This window comes from Stigmatopora nigra, chromosome 13 (genome assembly GCF_051989575.1).
Source record: "Stigmatopora nigra isolate UIUO_SnigA chromosome 13, RoL_Snig_1.1, whole genome shotgun sequence".
Lineage (NCBI taxonomy): Eukaryota > Metazoa > Chordata > Actinopteri > Syngnathiformes > Syngnathidae > Stigmatopora > Stigmatopora nigra.
In genome coordinates, this window is record NC_135520.1 from 7,538,181 (window position 1) to 7,560,601 (window position 22,421).

Consider the following 22,421-nt stretch of genomic DNA (forward strand, 5'->3'; position numbering starts at 1 on the left):
ATAAGCATAACACACACAGACACACACACGCACACACGTAAACGCAAAAATTGGAACCAATTAGTTTGCTCTGATAACTGTGGCACTGTATTACTAGGCATTGTAAAGCCTCGAGGGTATTGAAGTCAAGCAATGTAGTACAGTCTTACTCATGCATGTGAAGGCTACAATTTCATTAGACAAATCAGGAGGAAGTGGTATACAACCCTTCTCCTTATAAATGTATGAGCCAGCTTTATAAAAACAGGCTATATCACATATGAGATGCGACAGAGGATAATAACATTGGTGAGACCAACTTTCTCATTAAGTCTGCTCAGTAGGAACGTATCACTAATAGCTGGCTCGTTATGATGGCCAATGGACAAAGTAGATTCCTGGAAAACCAGCATTAGGTTTTCCCTGCCCATTGTTGGCTGTGAAAGGCCATATATAAATGATGTTCCCTCAACAAAATAAGGCAACACAAACAGAATTTTGGGAATATAATTGGTAATGTGTAGCTTAACCATTGTATCCTCGAAAATACTATTTTCCCATTTCAACTTTGCTTTTGCCTTAGTAGTACATAGAAACTGATGTGTGTTTTGTTTTTCTCTAAAGAAAGAAGTATAAAATTCAGCATTGTGGTTTTAAATGGCCTGTTTGACTCCATCCATAAGCAAGCCTGATTTGGTAACTAAAAAATACCCTGCCAACACTTTTGGTGTGGTGTAAATCTACACGGTTTGAAATGAAACTCCTTTAAAGGGCAAGGTACCTTACGAGACGAAGAGTGGGTCATAAAAGTCTCCCAAATGGGTCATAATGGCCAAGGACATTTATCACCTGCACTCTTGTAGCACGCAAGAGCGAGCAGCCTTTTTATTTGGAGGGTAAAAGTGCATGGCAATGTTCTACGCTATTGTTGGGAACATTGCAGACAAGCAAAAAAATGTGATCTGAATTTCAAGAATAGCTTCAATTCATAACAGTCATGCAAGACTTTTAAGAAAACTATTTATACTAATAACAATGACTTCAGGGATGAAAAATAAAAGTAAAAGATTTATCATTGCCTGGATAAAACAACTTGAAAAGAAATGATAAAAGAAAACTCTGATATGTAATCTATATAAGAAATTTGCACGTCTATGTTCTCTGTGCTAAAAATATACAATAAATAAATAGATAAAAGGAAAAACGATTCGTTGCATTGATTGGAGGGACGGTAAGAAAGACAGAGGCAGTGATATACTTTGTATCACGTTTCCTCACTAGGGATGGAAAAGCGGGAAATATAGCAAGATGTGGTTAAAATGCCAATCTTCTATTCAAGAGTATGATCGTGACAAAATCCCCCCTCCAAAAACGTTTTTTTTCTTCTATAAACCTGAAATGTTAGTCAACACACACCCCCAGACACACATACACCCCACACATCCATGTATGAGTCATAGAGAGGCTCTCCGACCTCATCCTCAGGGCTCCGTCCTGCACACCATCTGCACTGTTGGCTCTTTGCTTCCCAGTCCTGTGCACACACTGTTTTTACACACCCACAAACAAGTGCGTGTAAATCCAAGCATAAAACAATGAGTGAAATCAGTATGCATGAGTGGCAAAAAATCCACCTGACTGATTGATGTCATGAGCCAAACAATGACACACACATCCTAGTGGACACAGATGGACTGCAAACAACATGGATGATTGGCTAAATAGAGATTTGGAAGTATTGTGTAACTCATTTTTGGTCCTGCAAATGTATTTTAAATATAATTTAAATCGCAAAGAAATAGTTGAGCCCGATAAAAGAAGTCGTTCCGTTTTATTCAACAAGATTATTACTGTCACACATCAACACCGATAGAAAACGTGCCCTGTAAAAAAAAGGGCTGAAGCAATCAATGACAATTGTTGTAATGTTAAGAAAGTATTTCTTTTTACATTGAAAAACGGGATGTATAATGTTTAAATCACTACAAAAACGCAGCAATGGCTCGTTTAAATAAGGTAAGGGTGAAGACCTGAAGAAAAACAAACACACACGCAGCGTAGTTTGTTAGAATAAAGTAGGAAATTGGATAAAATGTTAAAAATTCATTTTCTGCCATTCAAACGATTAGATGTGTTTCGCCACCATTGGCAGAGAATGAATTAAACTTGTAATTTTTTGCACCAAATCCTACTAAATAAATCCCAGCGAAAAGAGCCTCACATGTAACGCCATACAAAATGTTTGCCATTCATACTTACATGTACAAAATGGCTTTTGGGGATACTTAAAAAATGGTTCCACTGTTTATGAAAATATCAAAAATTAAAGCACTTGGCGACAGATGTTGGATGAAAAAACTTTTGCGAAAGAGTTGACTTTGTACAAGGATGTTGAAACCCAAAGAGAGGTTGCTTAGTCAATTAATCATTATTTTCTAGATATGTAATGCATTAGCACACTATACAGGCAAAATTCTGTTTTTAAAATCAAATAATATTGATGTTTTAAATATTTGGCTTTACAGTAAAGTTCACAAATAAAGAATCTTTCTTTGATAGGTTTGTCTGGATGAAGTGTGAAAGTCTAAAATCCAAGTACACATTGAAATGGATTCATCCAGATTTTAAATGAGTAGACTTGCAGTAATTCATAAATGGCACAAATACATTTAAATGCCATTTTAGTAGTTGGTATTTCGATCTCCAAGTCCAGCGACTGGAATTATGCTTTGTAATAAATATGTTGAAAAATATTGTGCTCAGATTTTTTGTTTAGTAGTCAGGTCTGGGGTTCAGGTTTACATCTTGGATTGAGGGTTTAGGGTTAGATTTCAAAGGATTAGGGAAAGAAGAAAAGTAGGGCTGAGGTTATGGAGTTGTAATTGTGTTAAGATTTAGGTATAAAAATTAGGGGCAGGGGGGAAAAGGGTTACGGACAGGCTTTTGGGGTTATTGTTGTGAGTTTCAGATTTACAAATAGGGTTTGGTTAGGGTATAGGATTTTGGGAGATATGGCTAGAAGGTTGTGCTGAAGACTTCGACTGAGACATTTGCCCATAAGAAAAATTCACCTAGACCAAGACAAGGTCAAGACTTGTGGGAGTTAAGACCAACACAGAGACCTTCACCGAGAGCAAGACTTAATTTTTCTGGAGATGAGTTTGAAACCATAACAAACCCTTCCAAAAAGTGTCATGAATTTAGACCAGCGTTTAAGTTGTCAGGATTTTAGAGTAGTCCCTGTGGTTAGAGTTTAAGGGGTTGAGTAATGTTTTCCCTCCTCAATTCAGGTGACAGCATTCACACTTGAACAAGGAAACTGCACAATCAGAAGAATCATATCAGAATTGAATCCAACCAAAGCCAGTTCCTCGTTCTCATATTAGAAGGGCTCAGCTTCAGTGTTTGAGTAGCATGACTCCTCTGAAGGATGTAGGCCAGCAAATTTAGGATCCTTTTGGGGCTCCATGAAACACAACAAAACCTCGAGACGGGAGCAAACAAAAGCTGGCAGCCAAATAGCAGCTGCAGTTGTCTTTAGGAGTTTCGGCATTGCCTACGGTTGTTTTGTTTTCCATGTCCTTCTTCGCCCTCAGAGGGGGAACAGATTGAACAAATCTGAGGCCTTTCTGAGTGGTATCTCCTCCTTCAGCTGCAGAGGCTTTTCTCTCCCTGCCGGCAACTAGGCGGGAATGTTTATTTTCCCCTTTCCCCCCCCCCTTTGTGTTTGATCTCCTTTCTTTTCTTCTGTCAGTTGACAGAGAAAAACACCAAACCGCTTTAACTGAAGTGTTCCCATGGATTTTGATCGAAGATGCTATCCTGGTTTGCAAGTCCTTCAAGAAAAAAAATCAATGCCCTACACAAATTGCTCTGGCTATTTCTTCAAAGTCCAAGGAATGTGAGCTGTCCAATATAGCAGCAGTCCCTGATCCCCTGTCTACTGGCCAATTGGTACTGCCGGGGTCCTTTGACTCTGCCCATATCATCGCCTTGACATGTAATAGCAAGCCAAATGAATGAAATAGAATCGTCTCCTATAGACAAGTGGAAAAAAGCCAAATGAGCCTAAAACTTTCCGAAAAACGAATGTGGCATTCAGTCACAGATGATTACCACGAACCACGATGCAACAATACCGCCCACAAATTTGAGAGCAGCTTGCTTCCATTTACAACTTCCCATCTTGGTAAAGTATGATTTTCTTCAATGCTGGTCTACGTAACAGAATTACAGAGTAAACTGGACAATAAATACGTTTAGGTGTCATTATCTCCAAAGGTTTTAGGAGCATTGAACTATAGCATCCTCTCGTTTTGGAGCGCCTTGTAGTAGTGCTCTTGCTCAGCATGGCTTCGAGCCGACACGGAAGGCCGACGGGGTAGCGTGGACGAGCGGGACAGCATCTGATCGTCCATCAGCATGTCGGGATGAGGTGGAGGGGGGAGTACGGCTGAGCACGAGGGATGGGGAGGGGGAGGCGGTGGCATATTGGAGTTTGGCAATGGAGGAGGGGGCAAGGGGGAAGGTTGCGGGGACACGTGAGAAGGTGGGTGAGACAGGAGAGATGTGTGAGGGGGTGGTGGTGGGAGATGAGGTGACAGCTGGGGTGGCGGAGGGAGGGGTGAGCATGAGGTGGGGTGTGATGGAAGCTCTGGAGTTTCACCACCTTGCAAATCCTTTTTCATTGGGAGCGTTCGGTAGTCGCGGTACAACGAAGCACTGTCCTGCCCCCTCAGAACACCGCGGTGCTTTTCCAAGGTTTCGCTGCTCATCAGGTTGCCACTGATGGTATTCCTCCACTCCCACGGCTTCCCGTTGGAGGCCGTCACTCGCACCACCGGGTGGTGGGGGGCGTGGGCGTCAATGGTGACGATACTACCGCTGCCAGCGATGCTGCCCGGGTTGCTGCCCGTGCAGCTGTCACGGTCGGAGGGGATACGAAAGTATGGCGACTCGGAACAGTTGGAGCCGCCGCCTGAAGAGGAGCCGCCGCCCTCTTGGTGGCTCTGTTGCTTAGACATTGCCATCACCTGCAAGGTGCCAAGAAATGTCAGAGAGAAGACTTTCACATTGTCTTGGCATAATCTGCTGACAACAAGCGTCATATTTGCACTTCTTGCCAATTTCAGATCTATATTTGGAGAAAACACCCACTAGCAAAAAAACACAACAATTGCTGTAACCAATTGCTGAGCAGTTCATCCTCTGCTGAGATAAATTGAAGCTTACCCCCAAGGAAAACAGATAGATGTTTATATCAAAACCAGACCTCACCTGAGTTACTCTTGGCTGAGCGGGTGGCTGAACTGGGTGCGTACTGGGAACCCTGGGAGTGGACACAGCAATGGGCCCAACACTGGGCTCCTTTTGGATACTCGCTTCGGTCAGCATCAACCACTTTGCGCGGGTCTTTGCACTCTTGGGAGACACAGGTGGTGGTCGGGAGGCCTCCTCTGGAATGTGGACAAGCGGGGGTGACACTACCATCCGAGTCCCAGGTGGTGTTGCCGTCCCCTTGTTAGCTTGCACTTTTGGATAGAGGGAGGACGGCACCCCTTGGTCACCTGCCTCTTCTCCTGTGTCTGGTGCCTCCGCCCCTCCTTCGACCTCATCCTCATCTCGAGAGCTTTGACTCCTCAGCTCCAGAGAGCGCTGCTTCCACTCTGTTACCAGCTGTCGGGATCTTTGTGGGTCAAGGGGGACGTGGAACGTCATGTGGCGCTGTGAGGTGGGAAGCTCATCGGATGGCGAAATGGGGCTGTTGCCATTGGCCACTCGGGGTAGAGTATTGCTAAATGTCACCATCGTCTCCTTGCCCATGGGCCCACGTGTGGCGAGGAGCTCCACATCAGCACTGGCTCGTTTAAGGGAAGCCAAGGAGGCTTTTTCGCGCCGCACCTTGCTGCGTGTACCTGATCCCATGGCCACAGCCAGTTCTTCGCGGCTTTCCGACACCCGGGGTGTTTTGCGGTAGAGAGAATCATGACTGCGTTGACTCAACACCCGCAGGGTGTCCTTGTGCTGCATTGACGACATTTTGGGATGAGGCAATGCATCTTCTTCGGATGCCTTGAAGTTGGCGACAGCATACACGGCCTGTAGGGAGACAGCTTCCAATGGATACTAAATATTTGCTTCTATTTCAATACGGAGTAGTAATTCCATATCTGCTTTTTTTTCTAACTGCCCACCATGCAATCCTTCCTAGCAACATGAAAAATCACTAAACGGCAACTTGTCTTCATTTGTTAGTCTTAATTTTTCAAAGCTTTTGATACATTTAATTAAAAAAATCTGAAAACGTCATCTGCCTCAAAACGTGACAGATAATAGGGAAAATCTGCAACTCCAATCCCTTTTTTACTCCGCCCTAAACTCAAGTGTGAAATTGCTGCGGCAAATTCTTATCCGATTACCGTTTCTCTCTTTCTCTCTCGCAATAAGGATTGCTAAATATAGCTCACCGAGAGTGAAAAATAAAGGGTTGAAGAACAAAAGAGTGTGTTGGCGCACACATTAGGACAAATACAACCAAAAGCGCTTTAGGATTTCAATAGACGCCATCCTTTTTAAAAGCTGCCAAATTTTGGCTCTCAGTTTACTCCAAACTCTTGGTAATCTCGCCTTGAGATACGCATACTGATTTAGCAAAATACTTTTTTCCATTGTAGCTTAACGGGCCAACAGGTTAGGTTACTGACCAGGTAGACGCCGATGCCTGCTCCAATCAGGTAGCCCACATAGACGTCAATGGGATGGCTCCGATGCTGTGTGATCTGTGTTAAGCCCGCCAGGCCCGCTGCCATGCAGAAGCCGAACACAAGCAGTGGCTTCAACAACTTGGTAGAGGCACCAATGCTTGCATTGAAGTACATCTGTGGGCAAAGCGAGACATCCAAGGCACCAGATATGGGAAATGTTATGTGAGATGGTGTTGCTACAATGTAAAAGAAACTATGCATTCATCTTGAGTTTTTAAAATGAATTTAAATTCAAACCAATCAAATTAACTTTAAAATGTTAAAAATGCAATAGAATAAAAATGAGAATTGAGATAAAAAGTGTACACAAAATGACAAATTGAAATAACTGGATTTCACAAAATAACTAATTTAGTAAAACCAAGAGAATAGTTTTGCATCAATATCATACTGCGCCTCAAATAAATCATATGAATCACATTTAAATGTAATAAATCTATACTAAAATGCAAATGGTTACTGATTGAAAGGATGCCAACTTGGCATAAACTTGAAGATGTTTATTCAGCAGTTATGCATGGCAGAAGAGAATTCATGTGGTGTTCTGGGGGAAAAAAATAACAAATAAAAGTACTATACTTACAGAAATGTAGACGGCAGCAAAGCCAGAGAGTGTTGCATGCTGAGACGGGAATGTTTTCCTGGAAACAAGGACAAAAAGAAAGCTTAACAACAATAAATCAAAACTCAGGTTGTACAAAACAAGTAGAAGGTGTCATTAGTATTGTTGTAGGCACGGGAATATCATTTCAAGCAGGATTAGGCTGTTATCCGCTGCATTAGCAGTAAGCTCCATTCTTGAAATAAACCTATGCTTTTCCGTCCTCTTACAATGTAGATTTTGCACTAATGCGTACTGTAAATATTATTCTAACATGTAGAGATTCGACTATTAAAGGGATTTACTTGGATAGTCTATAGATATTACACAAATATGTACTGTGGGGTTATTGTTGGGTTAGCTGGTAAGTTGTTTTTGTCTTACTTATGTCGTCTGTAAACATTTTGGTGATAAAATGAAACAGTGGTACAAGTAGAGGATATGGAAAACTATATTTTTCCATGGCACTATACCATCAGTGTGAAATTTAAAACCTGTGGGACAGATGTATAAAAAAATCATGAAGACAGAACAAAAATAATACTGTTTTCCCTCAATTTTTAATGAAAAAAAAGTCAAAAATACATAAATACAAATTTAAAAATGAAATATTTCAAAATGTATCATTTGCAAATGTTTTTCCTCACAAAAATATGTATATAAAAATGTAATATATGAAAAAACAAGACAGGATTTGGACATTTATTAGGTCAATGATGTCTCTAATATCAAAACAGCTATCAATAAGGATAGGATGCTTAGTTATGGATTAGACCATTATTAGTGGCACCTGGCAAATATAATATTCCTCTAAAGGAAAGCACATTTACAATCTAGCTGGTAAGAAAGATGAATTTGACAGGAACAGAAATTGTGATCTTACCTTGCTGACAGGATAGCATACTGATCTTTGCCCGCGCAGATGTCTTGCGTGACATAGGCGTTGCTGTCGCACGCCACACCCGGTGCCGTGTAATTGGGCTGGCAGACGGTGAGGAAGAAAGGGGCGTGGTAGCCCGTGGCCAGCTGGATGACATCCGTCACCAGTGCCGTTGCTAGGAGACCAAACACGTGAACACCTAGGCGCAATAAATGAAACGGAGGGAGAGCCAAGTCAAGGTCACATCTGACTTTAGGGCCAATTTCAACCAATGGAAAGGTAGATAATAAAATAAACAAAGAAGTTATGTTATTGTGCCACCTGAGCACACAAATAAAAACAAATTAATGAAGGCATTCAATTTCCAGTCCAAAGCGTGAAAGTGGGCCTCCAGATATTTACTACTATCAGATCATGCCTCTTTAGCACTTGGTCACCCTTCATTTAACACGTGTAATTAGTTCATTATGACTATACCGAAAAGTGGGTTAGGTGAGCCTCCATTAACCCCAAAGATTTCTCCAGGCATAGATAAATATAAATATATATAAATATATACACTCATTCATTCAATCATACATTCAACAGAATAAAAAGTATTTTACTAAAATGTGTTCATATATCATTCATGAGAATGCTGTATTTTGTATATATTAAATATGTAGATATACAGTGATTTTAAAGTTAAGCCTTCAACTTTATAAATTAATTGAAAGTTCAAAGATGCACTTGCAACTAAAATCATTCTAAAAAATGAATGCACAACTAAAACGTGTTTTGGGCACTTTACCGTTTACTATAGAGAACTGGTTTAAATACTATGAAACAGTTTTGAACGTTTAATTAATTTATCAATGTATTCATTTCTAAATATGTATATTTTCATATAACAAGAATGATTATTAATTCAATAAATGATATTAAACTTAGTAGTTGCCATCCAGTTAAAATAAGGAAATAAAATCATAACCGTGACTAAATAATTACAATGACTAAATCAAGGTAGTCTTTCTTCCACTTGATAAACAGTATTGATAAAATATAAAACTACAAAATGAATGTACTCACCCACAAAGCGTACTGTCCTGCGCAAGAATGAGTTGAAGTTGCACCCTCCGGCATTGATGCTTCCCTCCGCCTTGGGGCAGCTTTTGAGTTTGGACTGCATGCAATACATGAGTCCTTCTCCCATCATGATCTGTGGACAAAGGCCAGGTAACAAATAAAAAAACAGAAAAGAAAAGGCTAACATCCATTTAATGTGAATCTCAAATGATTTGTGAAGGAGAGCGGCGGCTAAAATGCTATTGATGTCGGCGATCGCTTCCAATCGAGCTGATAGATGACTTTGCTGCTTCTTTCCATACGGTTGATGGATTAACATTGTGTGTGTGTATTGACTGTGGAGGGCCGCAATGTGTGTCTAAGTAGAACAAGTGCGATGCCACCTATTGATTGTGTATTGTGGTTAAAAGCGAAATGAAATGGGTCGATTTTTGCGCCGGTTCTACCGGGTTGAGGGCTTACCGATGCAGCAGGTCCGGCGAAGGCCAAGCTGAGCAGCATGAGCAAAGGTATGAGTTCATCGCCCGTCTCTACGTAAGGCATGGAGAGGTCGCGGTCGTAGCAGCGGAAGCCCACCACAGCCGGGGACAGGACGTCAGTCAGCTCCAGGAAGTAGAGTGACACTAGAGATGACAGCACGATGGGAAGCTATGTGGACCAGAGGGACCAAAGAGAAAGACAGAAAGAATGAACAAGAAATAGAGACATTAAATTACCACTTAATGAATATGCCACCCAACTATAAGTAGCCTTGCAGGTAGGTAAACCTAAATACTAATGCATACAGCTATATCTACATTTTATGGCTTCAGCAAATACTACGTACAAAGCTATATGTACAAGCACTTGAACGCACCTCCACAAAGTAAAAACATGGAAGCAGCGTCATGCTATCTTTAGGGGGCTTCTTCTTGGTACGGCTTTTGGGGGACGTCATCTTGGAGTGGGCCCACTCGCAACCTACGGGCAAAGAGGGACATTGTTAAGGATGCATTTCAATCAAATGTGTGGAAAATCAGGTAAAAAATGTGAAATTCTACGTGTGGAGTACACATGTTCTCAGATGTGGGCTTTCTCCGGGTAAACCGGTTTCCTCCCATATGCCAAAAACATGCATGTTAGGCTGGTTGAACACTCTAAATTGGCCCTAACTATGACTGTGATTGGTTGTCTTCTTCTGCCCTGCGATTGGCTGGCCACCATTTCAGGGTGTCCCACGCTTGGTGGACGTAGTTAGCTGGGTTTGGCTCCAGCACCCCTGGAATCCTTGAATGGATAAGTGGAATGGAAAACAAATTCCTATTATTTTTTATGAATGATACATGAAATGGATTGGATGTACATTATGACCAATGGCAGCCACTGAGCTGAATAAGTGCCCTTTTCAGGGTTACACACTAATCTTTTTTTGCTCCTTAAAAAAACTGTGCCCACTGAGGAGCAGATCATCCAGAAAAAAAATGCCAGGATGGATGGTCTCTATTGTGGCGGAAAAGCATCTTAGAAGGAACCAAGCCCCCTCCCTAGCCTGATTTCAGTGAACTGCCCCACTCACATAGACTTAAACCTCCCCCACACCCACCTACCCAATGTGCCTCCCGGAGAAAAGCGGCATCTTGTTTATCTCCAAAAACAGCGTTTGTTACTCTGAGGCTCTTTGCATGAGCGTGACAGCAGAATGTTGGTTGGGTGTGAATAATTTTGTTAAGGTTTGAACTTTCTGTTGGTGTGTGTGTGTGTGTGTCTGTGTGTGTATGGCAGACAAAATCACAGTATGTCAATTTGCCAGACAACCCCGAAAGACGACTGACATTTATTTTAGAGACTGTCATGAAAAAGAAGGAAAAAAAAGAAAAAAACGCCCATGCAGCAATGCACTACTGAATCCCACAGTGGCATGGAAACGGTAGCTCGCAATATTTGCATGAAGTAAATAGCCATTCAAAATGTAACAACTCAACTCAACTGAAGAACTGTCAAAATATGTATAATACTCACATTGTAAAGCTGATGAACAAACCAAAACAAAGATATCTGACCAGTGTTTGTTTTCATGTCATTAATATGAATTACTTTTTTTTTTAGAATGAATTATACATGATAAGGTCAGCTCAAATTTTAAGAAAGTTGAATAAAAACGTACAGTGACACTCCTTAATTAAGATTTTAATAGACCACTCAGAGGGAGGGCTCCAGATCTCATCTCTGTTATTGTTGATGAGGACTCTAACTAAAATGTATACTCCTCTGCTATTCACTGATGGATAAGAATGAAAATTGAAAAGTATATTTTGGGAATTTTTAAGCACTGATCCTCAGACCCCAAGTCTTTACATTTAGTCTGAAAAAATGATTAGCGGCCTTATTGTTGCCTCTATGTTCTGAATTAGCCAGTAGAGGGCTCATGTGATTTTCGGGTGTGCTCATAACGGCTCAATGCTGATGACACATCAGGAGCCGGGTGATTGTAGTTCAATTTAAACTTGTAAAGCTACCAACGATCCTTGCAGGTCTGTTAAACAGGTTGCATGTTGTCCATTGCAAATGATATCAGGACTACACCTATGCAGACTGTATTCACGAGTCAATGTGAAGCAATATATGTTTAATATATAACTCAAATATCATTCTCCTTAAAATATCTAGCCTTCAAGGACTAATATATCTATAAAAGGCTAATAATATTAGGTTCAATATCCATTTTGCATATAAGAAATGGTTCCGAGTTAATTTGCCTTGCCTGAAAAAGATCACCACACCCTAAAAATGATAAAAAATGTGAATTTCCTTTTTGGGTTAAAATAATGACAGATTTTCTCATTTTAATGGGGCCAATTTGACATGATTTATTACCCTGGAGTGTTTTTTAATGACATATGGAGTAAATTGCAATCACATTGGCCTCACTGATGGTTTGCTAATGAAAGACATCATGCAAGTTACCAATGAGACGATCAATTATGGAAATTTACACACACACACACATACGAAAGCTCACCTCTATCTCGGGGGCTCCGTGAATTCACCGAGTCCCGTCGCCCCCTTCCCCCCCGGCGTGCTCTAGCGTGCTGCTCCAGTTTGGCGGCTCTCTCTGCCCGTCTGTCCCTTTATTCCATTGCCATGTCCCCCCCCTAAAAAACAAAAACAAAAAACAAAAAAAAATCCTTTTTGGAGGTGGTTTTCTATCAACGCCAGCTGGGATGTGAGGATGCCGTAAAAAGGATGCTGATGTCCCCAAAATGTGGAGTCAAATCTTCACGTGCTTCCACTGTAGTGGTGCAGCCTGGGAGGGGAGGGGGGGTCCGGATCCTCCTCCTCTTCTTCTATTATCATTCAGCTTAATTCCTGGGAAATTAAATCAAGAAAGAAGAAGGTAGAATCTTCATTTGAGCAATTTTTTTTCCAGGCGAGCATCCCGGTGTCAGATAAATTCGGGTATGCAGTCACAAAGGCAAGCACAAGATGGGGGGTGCAAGGGGGAGGAGAGAGTGGTGTGCCGATGGTGGGGGGAGGAGACAGTCTGCTCCACACTTCTTTTTCCATGAGACAAAGGGGGGGATTGGCGGAGAGAGGCATGGGAAGAAATAGAGGGGGGGTTCAAGCGCTCATCAATGAAAAAGCAATGCACAGTGTATGAGCGTGCCTTTGTGAACCTGGGAAGGGCGTGTCCATGTGCTACATGGTGGAGCACGTGGACCCCTTGTCCAGCAAGTCATCAGGAATGCTGATGTTAACTCATTGACTGCTTGAGATGACGGTAAACGTTGCAATCCATTTGAACTGGGGGGGGGCTGATTTCTCTCTGCACAAATTGGATTGGTCGATTGCTGGCAATGGGGAATATCAGTCAGTTTTTTTCGCAGGGGATAAAGATTACATGCCTGTGATCATTGGGTATTTATGATATAGGTCATTGATGTTTATGATTATGTTGTCATTAAGATAGCAAGGATATTTTTTTAAGCAATATTTTTGGAATGGGTGAAAAATATTCTTTTAGTCTATCATGTCAATCCTATTTTTGTGATGTTTTTGAGAAGAGTCGGGAATACATGATTGGTCCTGATGCAACATGACAAGCCCTAAAACAGATGGATAGCAATAAAAGGTTAATTATTATTCCACAATATAACAACACAACACAATACATACAATGATTGGATTAAAAAGACAACACAAAGCACAGAGTTTGTTGCAGCAACAACAAAACATAATTGATGTGTTTTGAAATATTTCCTAGTTTTGTTGCTAAGGAGAATTCAAAAGTGCCAACACATAACGGCCAATTGGCTCATGGCAAAACTGTCATAAGATGTGTTTGTCTTTTCCCCCAATTTGGACCACTATATGAACACAACCACATTAGGATGAACATGGCCAAAGTGTGCATTATCACGTGTTGCTACGGAGAATTGATGGATATGAATCATGACTTCCCTATTGGCCAATGAAAAATAGAAAAAAATAAATAAAAATCAGCTAATGTCAAAGCAGTCTAAGAAAATCCAAATGCAACATCACTGTGAAATGTCAATTTTGTCACTGTGTGTATTAAACTAACCTAGTTATATATAATATTCATTAAAAAAATACATCGGAAACCATCCACATGGTTGATTTACTGTCCATCAATGTTACAACTGGAGTGTGCGATGTTCACACACATTCCCAGACGGGATGCTAATATCTGCACATTCCCAAGTCCCTCAACACACCCCTCACACCCCCCCCCCCCAAAAAAGAAAAATCTCCCACACCATGAATGGGGGCGCCACATTTATACAGCCTGTTTGGTTGCCAAGGAGTTTCTCTGGAAAGGAGAAGCGAGGGGGGTCTCTCTGGGCTCATCCACACCTCGTACCCCCTACTCCAAGACATCCAATAAGATCTATGCTTGGTTGGAGCAAATACACCTATAATTCAATGCATTCCTCCTGTTTGCTGAGCAGCCAAAGCAAATTAAAGACGGAGGTATGAAAGATGGAGGTGGTATCAAATGTCAATCAAAATCAGCGGTACTAATTTTCGTCAAGGCAGTCGTTTGGAATTGGGGGTCATGAGAAGGTGTCCTGGGAGGGTATTTTCAGACCTGAAGTCTTTTCCTTTGAGCACATTTGAAAAGTAATTGGTTAGCTTCTTAGTGGATGTGTGTTTAGGGGAGGTGGGCGCACATTGGGGGATTCATCATTTTGATTAAGATGATTCTCCACTGTGGCTCACACATGTGAGACAATTACCTTGAGGAAGCATTCACCTTTCATAGGAAAGTAATTCTAGAAATTTCACCATAAAAAACATACAAATATGCACACAATATACAGAAATCCCCCTGTAATAATTATAATCTGATTTGTGGAGTGCTAAAACAGAAGAACACAATATTTATGCAATAGCATCCATTCATAGTAAAGTACCTGGTTTCATATTTTCATATTTCCTCTAAAGTGTGATGATGCAAGAGCACACTTAAAGTCTCAATTTATCGCATCATCACTGCACCATTGTCATGATTATTGGGTGAATAGAAAAATTCTAGGGTGGGTGGACATGTTGACACTCTGTGGTAAGAATCTGTTATTACAACTGAATTCTAACCTCAGAATCATTTGATTTTTGGCTTATTATTATTTTAAATAAACAAAAAATGCTTTATAATGGGAGAAATATCAAGCTACAAAAACCAAAATACAAGCATTTCATAAATACAATAAAAAAATGCAGTTCACCATGTAAAAAAAGGGGGTCAAAATGAATGATTCACATCCCAACACTAAAATCGGCTGTCATTATGCCTCTGTGTAAACAAGTTTCTGTCCAAGTATAAGAAAATATATTAAAATATGTACCGTTAGAACAGTGCCAACATTGGTATCATTTGCATTCCCCAACCAGCAATATGAGCCCTTGTCTTAGATACTTTTTAACAAGCCTCATAATGACACAATAGACATTGCATTCATTTGAAGGACCGTGTGATTTTGGGTCTACATCTCTTAAATGTGCATACAAACACATCCTTTCAAACATTACAATACAAAAGCATGTATACACCTTTCAGATTTGTGGTCCCCAGACTGCAAAAGCTTCAAATAATGTAAACCGATAAGAATAAAAATGCATATACTCACCCAAGTGATGAATTCCTGTCAACACAGATGATCCAAAGGACAACCTTTTGCTCCTGCAATCATATTATAAATCACCTTATTTGGAGTCACCAATTTTTGTCCCCTTTGATACGATTCTGTAAATCAATTTCTTAAATCCCCACATGACATCAAATACCAAAATGCATTATGTATTTCATCTCTCGGGGTCTACTGCTTAGTGGTCTCCAGATTCCAATAATATACAAAAACATGGAGGTCATTTGTGGTTACCGACAGTAAACATTTCATCTTCCTGAAACTAGGAATTTGATTTCATATCTGTCAGATGTATGTAATAAAGTTTACAGCTAAAAAGTCAGATGTCATGCAAATCTTGTATGTATATAAATGTTTATTTCAAAAGATGGAATGGTCCATTTCATAAAATCTCCATAAATGTGGTTACAATTTGTCTAATAATTAGATGGATGAAAAGTATTTTATGTCAACATTTTAGTATTACGCGCATTTGTCCTTGAATGTAAAATATGTTGTCATCCTTTTCTTTTGTGAGATTCACAGTTTTTTTTCTCTCCATTTTTAAGCATTTTCCATTCAGATCCAAATATAGAAGTGATAGTACTGAAGAAGTATTGGACATAATCAGTTTAAAATGTACTGAAATGCTGGAAGGAATCCACAAAGGCGTTTAGATATCTCACTTGTTTTTTTTTCTTTAAAAAATAGATTGCTTCATCTTCTTCTGTCATTTTGTAGGAAGTCCATAGCCGCGGGAAGAAGGCCAGGGGCACCATCTTCTGCTCAAATAGAGAATTGAATGACAATGTGGTACTGAATTACATATAGCTGATGATGATGATCATAATACATTCCATTTTTGTTCTTAATACAAAAAAATTATCCAAAACATACTATTGGACATCTATGGCCTCTTGGAACATTTTACAAGATGAGAATAACACATACAATATATCTAAGTATTTTTAATAGAATAAAAAAAAAACATGTAATAGTATTTTAGACTAAAAAATTACTTTTTATCCATTATAAATCATAAATATTCTTTAAATTCATCAACCTTTTACCCTAAAATATAAGAATAAATCTCTAATAAAGTATTAAATAAATACAGAATTCAAGATAGGCCCTGCCTAAATGTATATTTTTCATGCATGGCAATCTTAAAAATTGTTTTTTGGCAGTTTTACTTAATATTTCAAAACCTTACATGAGAAAGTAAATTTAATTTGCCTACCAAATTAAATTTGGTGTTAATTCTGAAAAGTTGATGTGAAGATGAAATGGTATTTTTTGAATATAAAAATAAATAAACATTGTATGTTTGTATATTTGGGCAAGAAATGTTATATGAGTTGGAAACAATTAAAATAAAATGCATTGGTGGTTATAAATGTACAATTTGAGTTTTTGTAATGCAAATTAAAAAATGAGCTTACCATTTTTAGTCTGAAAGATGATAGTGATGAACTTTTTTGATGGTGGTCTCATAGGAAATGAACAGATCAGTTTGGGGTATGAAATGATAGAATGTGGACATTTTCCCAAAGGGGAAAAATAATAGTCAAGGTAGTGTGATTTTTTTGTAGAACGGTAAAAATTGGATGAGATTGTGGAAGTGCTTCCAGCTTTCACACATTTCTATAACCGTTCCAATTATTCAATCATTAAAATTGAGGGATGAATAAGAATGAATATCAAATTCAAGTCATTGGGTTTGAAATGGAACTTATTCTCACTTATAATCACCAAAAAGGGATTATTAATCTGATTTTAGTACTTCAAGTGTGCTCTTGCTGATGTGCTTCTCAAAGCCACTGGAAAAAAATGGGGTGTATCATATTAAGATTTTTTTTCTTTCTCTATGATGAATACAATGAGCGTGTTGTATTTTTTTCTCAAGAATATTGATGTCTTCCCGCGGCTAAGCACTCTTTTTTTTTTTTTCTTGGCCTGAAATGAAGTCAAACGAAGTCAAGTCCCGCTCCCTGCATCCGATTGGCTGGCTCTTGTCCTCTCCAAAGTGCTGAGAACACGTGCCAGGCTTGCTTTCTGTCGATCAAGACTCAGCGTGTTCCGAGCTGATTGGTTGGCGCCGGCCTGGCCGAGCCGACTCCTGTCCAAGCTGGCGGAGGTAGCGGCACGCGACTGGTTGCCCCATTCTTCCGTCGCGGTGGGGACCGTACGTAATTGTGGGGCTCGACCTCTCTCCACGCTTTCCACCGTGTTCACTTGACCACTTCTTCCCAAGGAGATGTTCCCAGGAACTGCCTGGTGAGGCTGGTTGTTGAGGGTTTGGCTGGTTCTTTCCGGCTGAGCGCCGCTGCTCTTTTCGGTGTTGATAGTTTGGACCTGCAGCCGGTCCCGTTCCCTGTCTAGACTGGTGTCTCGGCGCACCGCCCCGCTACGCTCCCTCTGCAGACTTGTCTGGATCTCAGCCCTCCTGGCAAGAGCCTCTCTTAACTGATTCCTGAAGATTTCAATCTTTTCCTGGAGCTCTTGGAGCTCCCCTTCCCAAAGGCCGGTCTGGCCTCCCCTGGTCCCAAGAGGGGAGAGCACCAAACCCGAAGACGCAAGCGTAGAAGCAGGCCCTCCGTTGGCTTGGAAGCTCAAATGCCCAAGGTTGGGGAGACCCAAGCCGCTGAGGCCCAAGCCGGGGCGGCCCACCATGCCGGGGCGGCCTCGCACTGAGGCCGTGTGGGTGCGAAGCCGGTAGCTGTGGAGGGTGTCCAGGTCGAAGTGGACCCTCTTCTCTTTCGGCTCGTGAGATGGAGATGAGGAGCTACCGCTGTTTGCCGCCGAGCCGGAGGTGGGGAGGGATTTGGTGGGGGATGGCGGGGGAGGTTGCTGATGCTGCTTCCTGTGAAGGCTGCAGTTCTCCGAGATGCAAGAAGAGGCGCTAGCAGACAACAGGAGGCGAGGGAGTTAGTTTCACAACATATTTTCCAATCAGGAACGTACGTGGTCCTTACTGTGAGACAAGGACTAGGGCAAAGATGACAAATGCCTGAAACCTTTCAAATTAAGTCTGGTATTTTCTTACTTTTGTTCAAGGCCAGTTAGTTCTTTGTCTTCATCCTCATACGCCGTGTGGAGAGCTCGATGAATTTTCTGGGAAATTATGAAACAACAGGACGCAGTATTAAAGCCAGTCTGACCTTGTGGAGACGACTGATTGGTTGATTTATAGCATCTGCCACAGCACGCTCACATGCAATGACAACATCTTCAAATCTTGGCAGTGGTCATTTGGCTTGTAAACGTGCTGAAATTTGGTGATGATCAAATTCTTCAGGACAAGTTCGCCTTGTAGAAAGTAGAAGTAGCCTCTATAAAGAAAAAGGACTTTATTCCTCCCACATGAGAGGCTTGTTTGATGCCTTTTGATGTTTTTTTTTTTTCGTAGAGAAGGGAATGAATTTCACTTTTGTAAACATGTTAATTTTCACGTTTATAAACTTTTTCCACCTTATATTTTTAAATGCTCTGATTAGACCCTCTTATTGACGTCTATTGTCGTTAATGGTATACTTGGAGAGTAGATTTTTCCCAGGATAAACAGTTTAGGCAGAATGTGTTGTTTTCATAGGTATGAAAACCCCCCAGAAAGTCCATTTGATATTTTATTTGAATAGCAATTTCAAAAAGGGCTTAAAAGTATTCATTTCATCAGCGGCGAGATAAATGGAGACATGAATAAATGAATTGTGGAGCGTCATTATTCTCATCACACAGCCTTAAATGTGACGGCTCACAAAACCTGCATTCTATTTGAATCAAATTATCTGGTCAGACAATTTCATTTCTTTCCTTTTTTTTAACTCATAGACCACAATTGACAGTACTAGACAAACCATACCTCCTATAAAATGAATAATTTTTTCATTGACCACACAGTAACTGTCATTTTACTACTTGACACACTGAGATGGACACAGACCAACAACTGTCTGTTTCTGGCAATATTTTTAATCATAAATTAACTCAAATCAAATTCAAAATGGATTAGATGGCAGTCAAATGTTCATCATGTAATTCACAGTTGCAGCAGAAAACCATTCCTTGATATACTTGTCCAACACAGGAATGACAAGATTTCACTTGAGACATCAAATGTCGTGCTTTGATATTGAAGCAGATTTTGGGTGGGATGTATGCTGCAGGCTGCTCTGGAAGGGTTGCCCTTTTTTTCCAGGTGGAAGGATGCCAAAGCCTTGATGTTCTTGTCACAACGAAATCTCTATTAATAACTCAGAGCTAAAGGCATCGCATTAAACAGCAGGGCATGCCTGACATTTATAACCTCCATTTTTTGGACTTTTTTGGGGATGTCACACACAATCAGTGTGGAGCATTTTCTTGGTGATAGCCTAAAAAGCTGCGATAAAAGCTGGGACTTAGACAATTAGGTAACTTGTCACATTTTTTTGGTTGTCCTCTATCTTAAAGCTATATCAGACACAAGTTAACAAGAAAATATGCATGACTGTGATCTAGTAGTCTGCAGTGACGCAGCATTTATGACGGAATATTCACGAACATATATATTGACCGGAATCAAACCAAATTTGCTGTCCTTGAGCTTTTTACAAGCACACTGTTACAAGACATGTGCACAATGTTGTGCATATCTTTCTCAAAATCTTTGAGATGACGAGACACGGATGTCTACCTAATTTATATACATTTTGAACACTCTTAAATTTAGCAACCTTGAATGTTAGTGAGAAAAAAAAAACTAGTGACTATTGGCCGCATTATTTAACAGTTATTTTATTGTTCTTACACCTTATTTAAAAAATATTAAACAGTAAATTATCCTATTATTAATTTGCCCAAGTAATCCTAAGGATCTATTGCAATAATATATTATATGGTCATTGTAACAATTTAATAGCAATTCTAAAAGAGCTATTAACCCAATTTAAAAATCTTAAAATGGTAGTGAAGTTATTACTTTTACATACTGCAAAAAATATTCTGCACTAAGAGGTTTGTGGCAGTAGAGGGCGTTTGTTACCCTCAAGAAAAAAATTCCAGAAGCTGAAATACATGCAGTATGTCTGTATACTAACCTGACTGGTATGCAGCCAGTACTGGAACGTGTGTCTGCGGCGAAGACGTGGGATAACCAGGTGGTAGAAGGTGTGCTCGCCCGCCAAGGTCAGCAAGGCGCCACCAACTCCCATGCACAGCAGGACAAACAGGCCCGAGAAATGCTGGATGCCCATCTGGAGTGTCTGGAGCGAGTGGAGCAAAGAGGGGGTTCAGTTTGCGCAGAGTTAAATTCACATCTAAATAAGAGTAAATCAAGCGTATCATCTTTGAAAGAAAGATATGAGTCTCAACCTTATGTTTATCTGGACTGATTCCGAACCTACTTAGGCTCTAGTCTTAATTGGTTTAGTCGACGAAGTGCCCTAATGCTGTCAAATTGACTAGACCTTTGACACTTTGACATAGCCAGAGTCTCAATGGTAACACCTGTATTGGTCTTATTCTGTAGTTCGTCTTGGCAGAATACTTGACTTGATCTCAAGCGGCCTTGCCTTGGTGCCCAATCAGGTACCTGCCCGCCTTGTGTGACACCTTTATGGTTTGGTGAAGGGGAGGCAGCATTTTCCAAAGTGCTCTCATCAGGTTCCCGTCACTGAGCTAATAATAATAATATGTGCCACGCCTGTGTGATGCTGGCGGTGCAATTAGCTGTGCACTGACTCGACGATTTTGTCAGCCAGGTGCTTAACGCTTTCTCCATTAGGAGGGCAAGATGGTACTAAATCCTAAATAATTCCAGTATTAACTCAAACAACAACCTTAACTCTCAAAGGAAGGCAAGAGTGAGTTTCTTTTCAAGGTTCAATTTTCAAAGTCAAGTGTACTACCTGAGCATTTCTAATGAATGAATGAAATGAGACGTTTCTTATTCTGAGTGATTTCATAAAGTAAGGTAATAAAGTGAATACACAGACAATCTAATGCAGCGTTGAGTGGTTAAGCAAAACTTTGTAGAACTTTGTGACCCCGACATTGTGTTTGTCTTGCGGGGATCTTGGTGTGTCCATGTAATTATGCGTGACAGTTAGCGGGCAGGCTCTGTCCCATAGAGGACATTATTTCTAGAAGCGTCACCTCCTACCGGAACATACGCTGGCTAAAGTCCACTAAAACCCCTTTGCACGCCGTCATTCTGTCACTTACCTCGGTCACAGCGAAGACGCGCTTCCCACAGGGAACCACCTTGTACCATTTGTCGTGCAGCATGTCCATGAAGCCATCTGACTTGTAGCGGCTCACAAACTCGGACACGTTGCGGGTCAGCGGGGAGCCTGGGGGCAGGCCAATGCCGTAACCTGGACGAATGAATAACAAGCTTGGTAATCAGAACGGAAGGATGGATTTTTCCTGGATAAGCAGTCAAGGGGTGAATATGCCTGCCGGTGAACCAGGAAGGAATGTCCCGTAATTAATGATCAATGAAAAGGTCATATTTTCCTCAACAAACATGTATCTTAGTTATGGTAGTTGCTATGGTTTTGTATAGAAAAAAGAACAGTAAACCTGGGGAATTGATTCTGCCAAATATTGTGCAAGGTTCCCCAACACTATACTTTAATGGCAAGTAACAACTTTTAGACTTTGGTTTCCAAGCCTTGGTCTTGCCTCTGGCCTTGACATTGTCTTAACAAATATAAGTCTTAGACTGGGCTGCGTCTTGCCTTTTTAAAGATTTGTTCAGGATTTGGTATTCAAACTTTTCATGATTTGATGTCAATCCTCAAAGGTTTGATCTGGACTGGGTCCCAAATCCATTCAATCCCCCAAACCCACTTAAATTCTTGTTCTTTCCTCCTTCTCGTTTCCCTATTGTGTCAGTTCCAAGCCCCCAAATACCTGATTTTGCCTTAAAACCTTGGGCTTTGACTCCATCACGTCTTTGTCTGCCCCTCTCTCTGGGCATGTCACAACATTTTCAACTTATACAGTTCAACCTTCTACTACTA

The 22,421-nt window shown here is 40.7% G+C and overlaps 2 protein-coding genes across 2 annotated transcripts in view; both read right to left on the bottom strand.

Moving 5' to 3' along the window:
* Positions 1-1,793: 1,793 nt before the first annotated feature.
* Positions 1,794-12,733, bottom strand: plppr3a (phospholipid phosphatase related 3a). The gene is made up of 9 exons (XM_077731855.1): positions 12,288-12,733; positions 10,146-10,249; positions 9,752-9,937; positions 9,293-9,422; positions 8,228-8,423; positions 7,327-7,384; positions 6,684-6,857; positions 5,257-6,078; positions 1,794-5,012 (listed from the first exon to the last, which is right to left on the bottom strand). The coding sequence occupies exons 2-9, from the start codon at positions 10,224-10,226 to the stop codon at positions 4,278-4,280; spliced, it is 2,382 nt and encodes a 793-aa protein (XP_077587981.1). The 5' UTR covers positions 10,227-10,249; positions 12,288-12,733; the 3' UTR covers positions 1,794-4,277.
* Positions 12,734-15,818: 3,085 nt separating this feature from the next.
* Positions 15,819-22,421, bottom strand: part of grin3ba (glutamate receptor, ionotropic, N-methyl-D-aspartate 3Ba) — a 68,797-nt gene continuing 62,194 nt past the window's right edge. Inside the window, exons 9-12 of the mRNA XM_077731795.1 lie at positions 21,619-21,770; positions 20,493-20,657; positions 18,461-18,528; positions 15,819-18,316 (exon numbers count right to left, since the gene is read on the bottom strand). Of these exons, the coding sequence (XP_077587921.1) occupies positions 17,392-18,316; positions 18,461-18,528; positions 20,493-20,657; positions 21,619-21,770 (1,310 nt within the window). The 3' untranslated portion in view covers positions 15,819-17,391. The remainder of the gene's footprint in view (positions 18,317-18,460; positions 18,529-20,492; positions 20,658-21,618; positions 21,771-22,421) is intronic.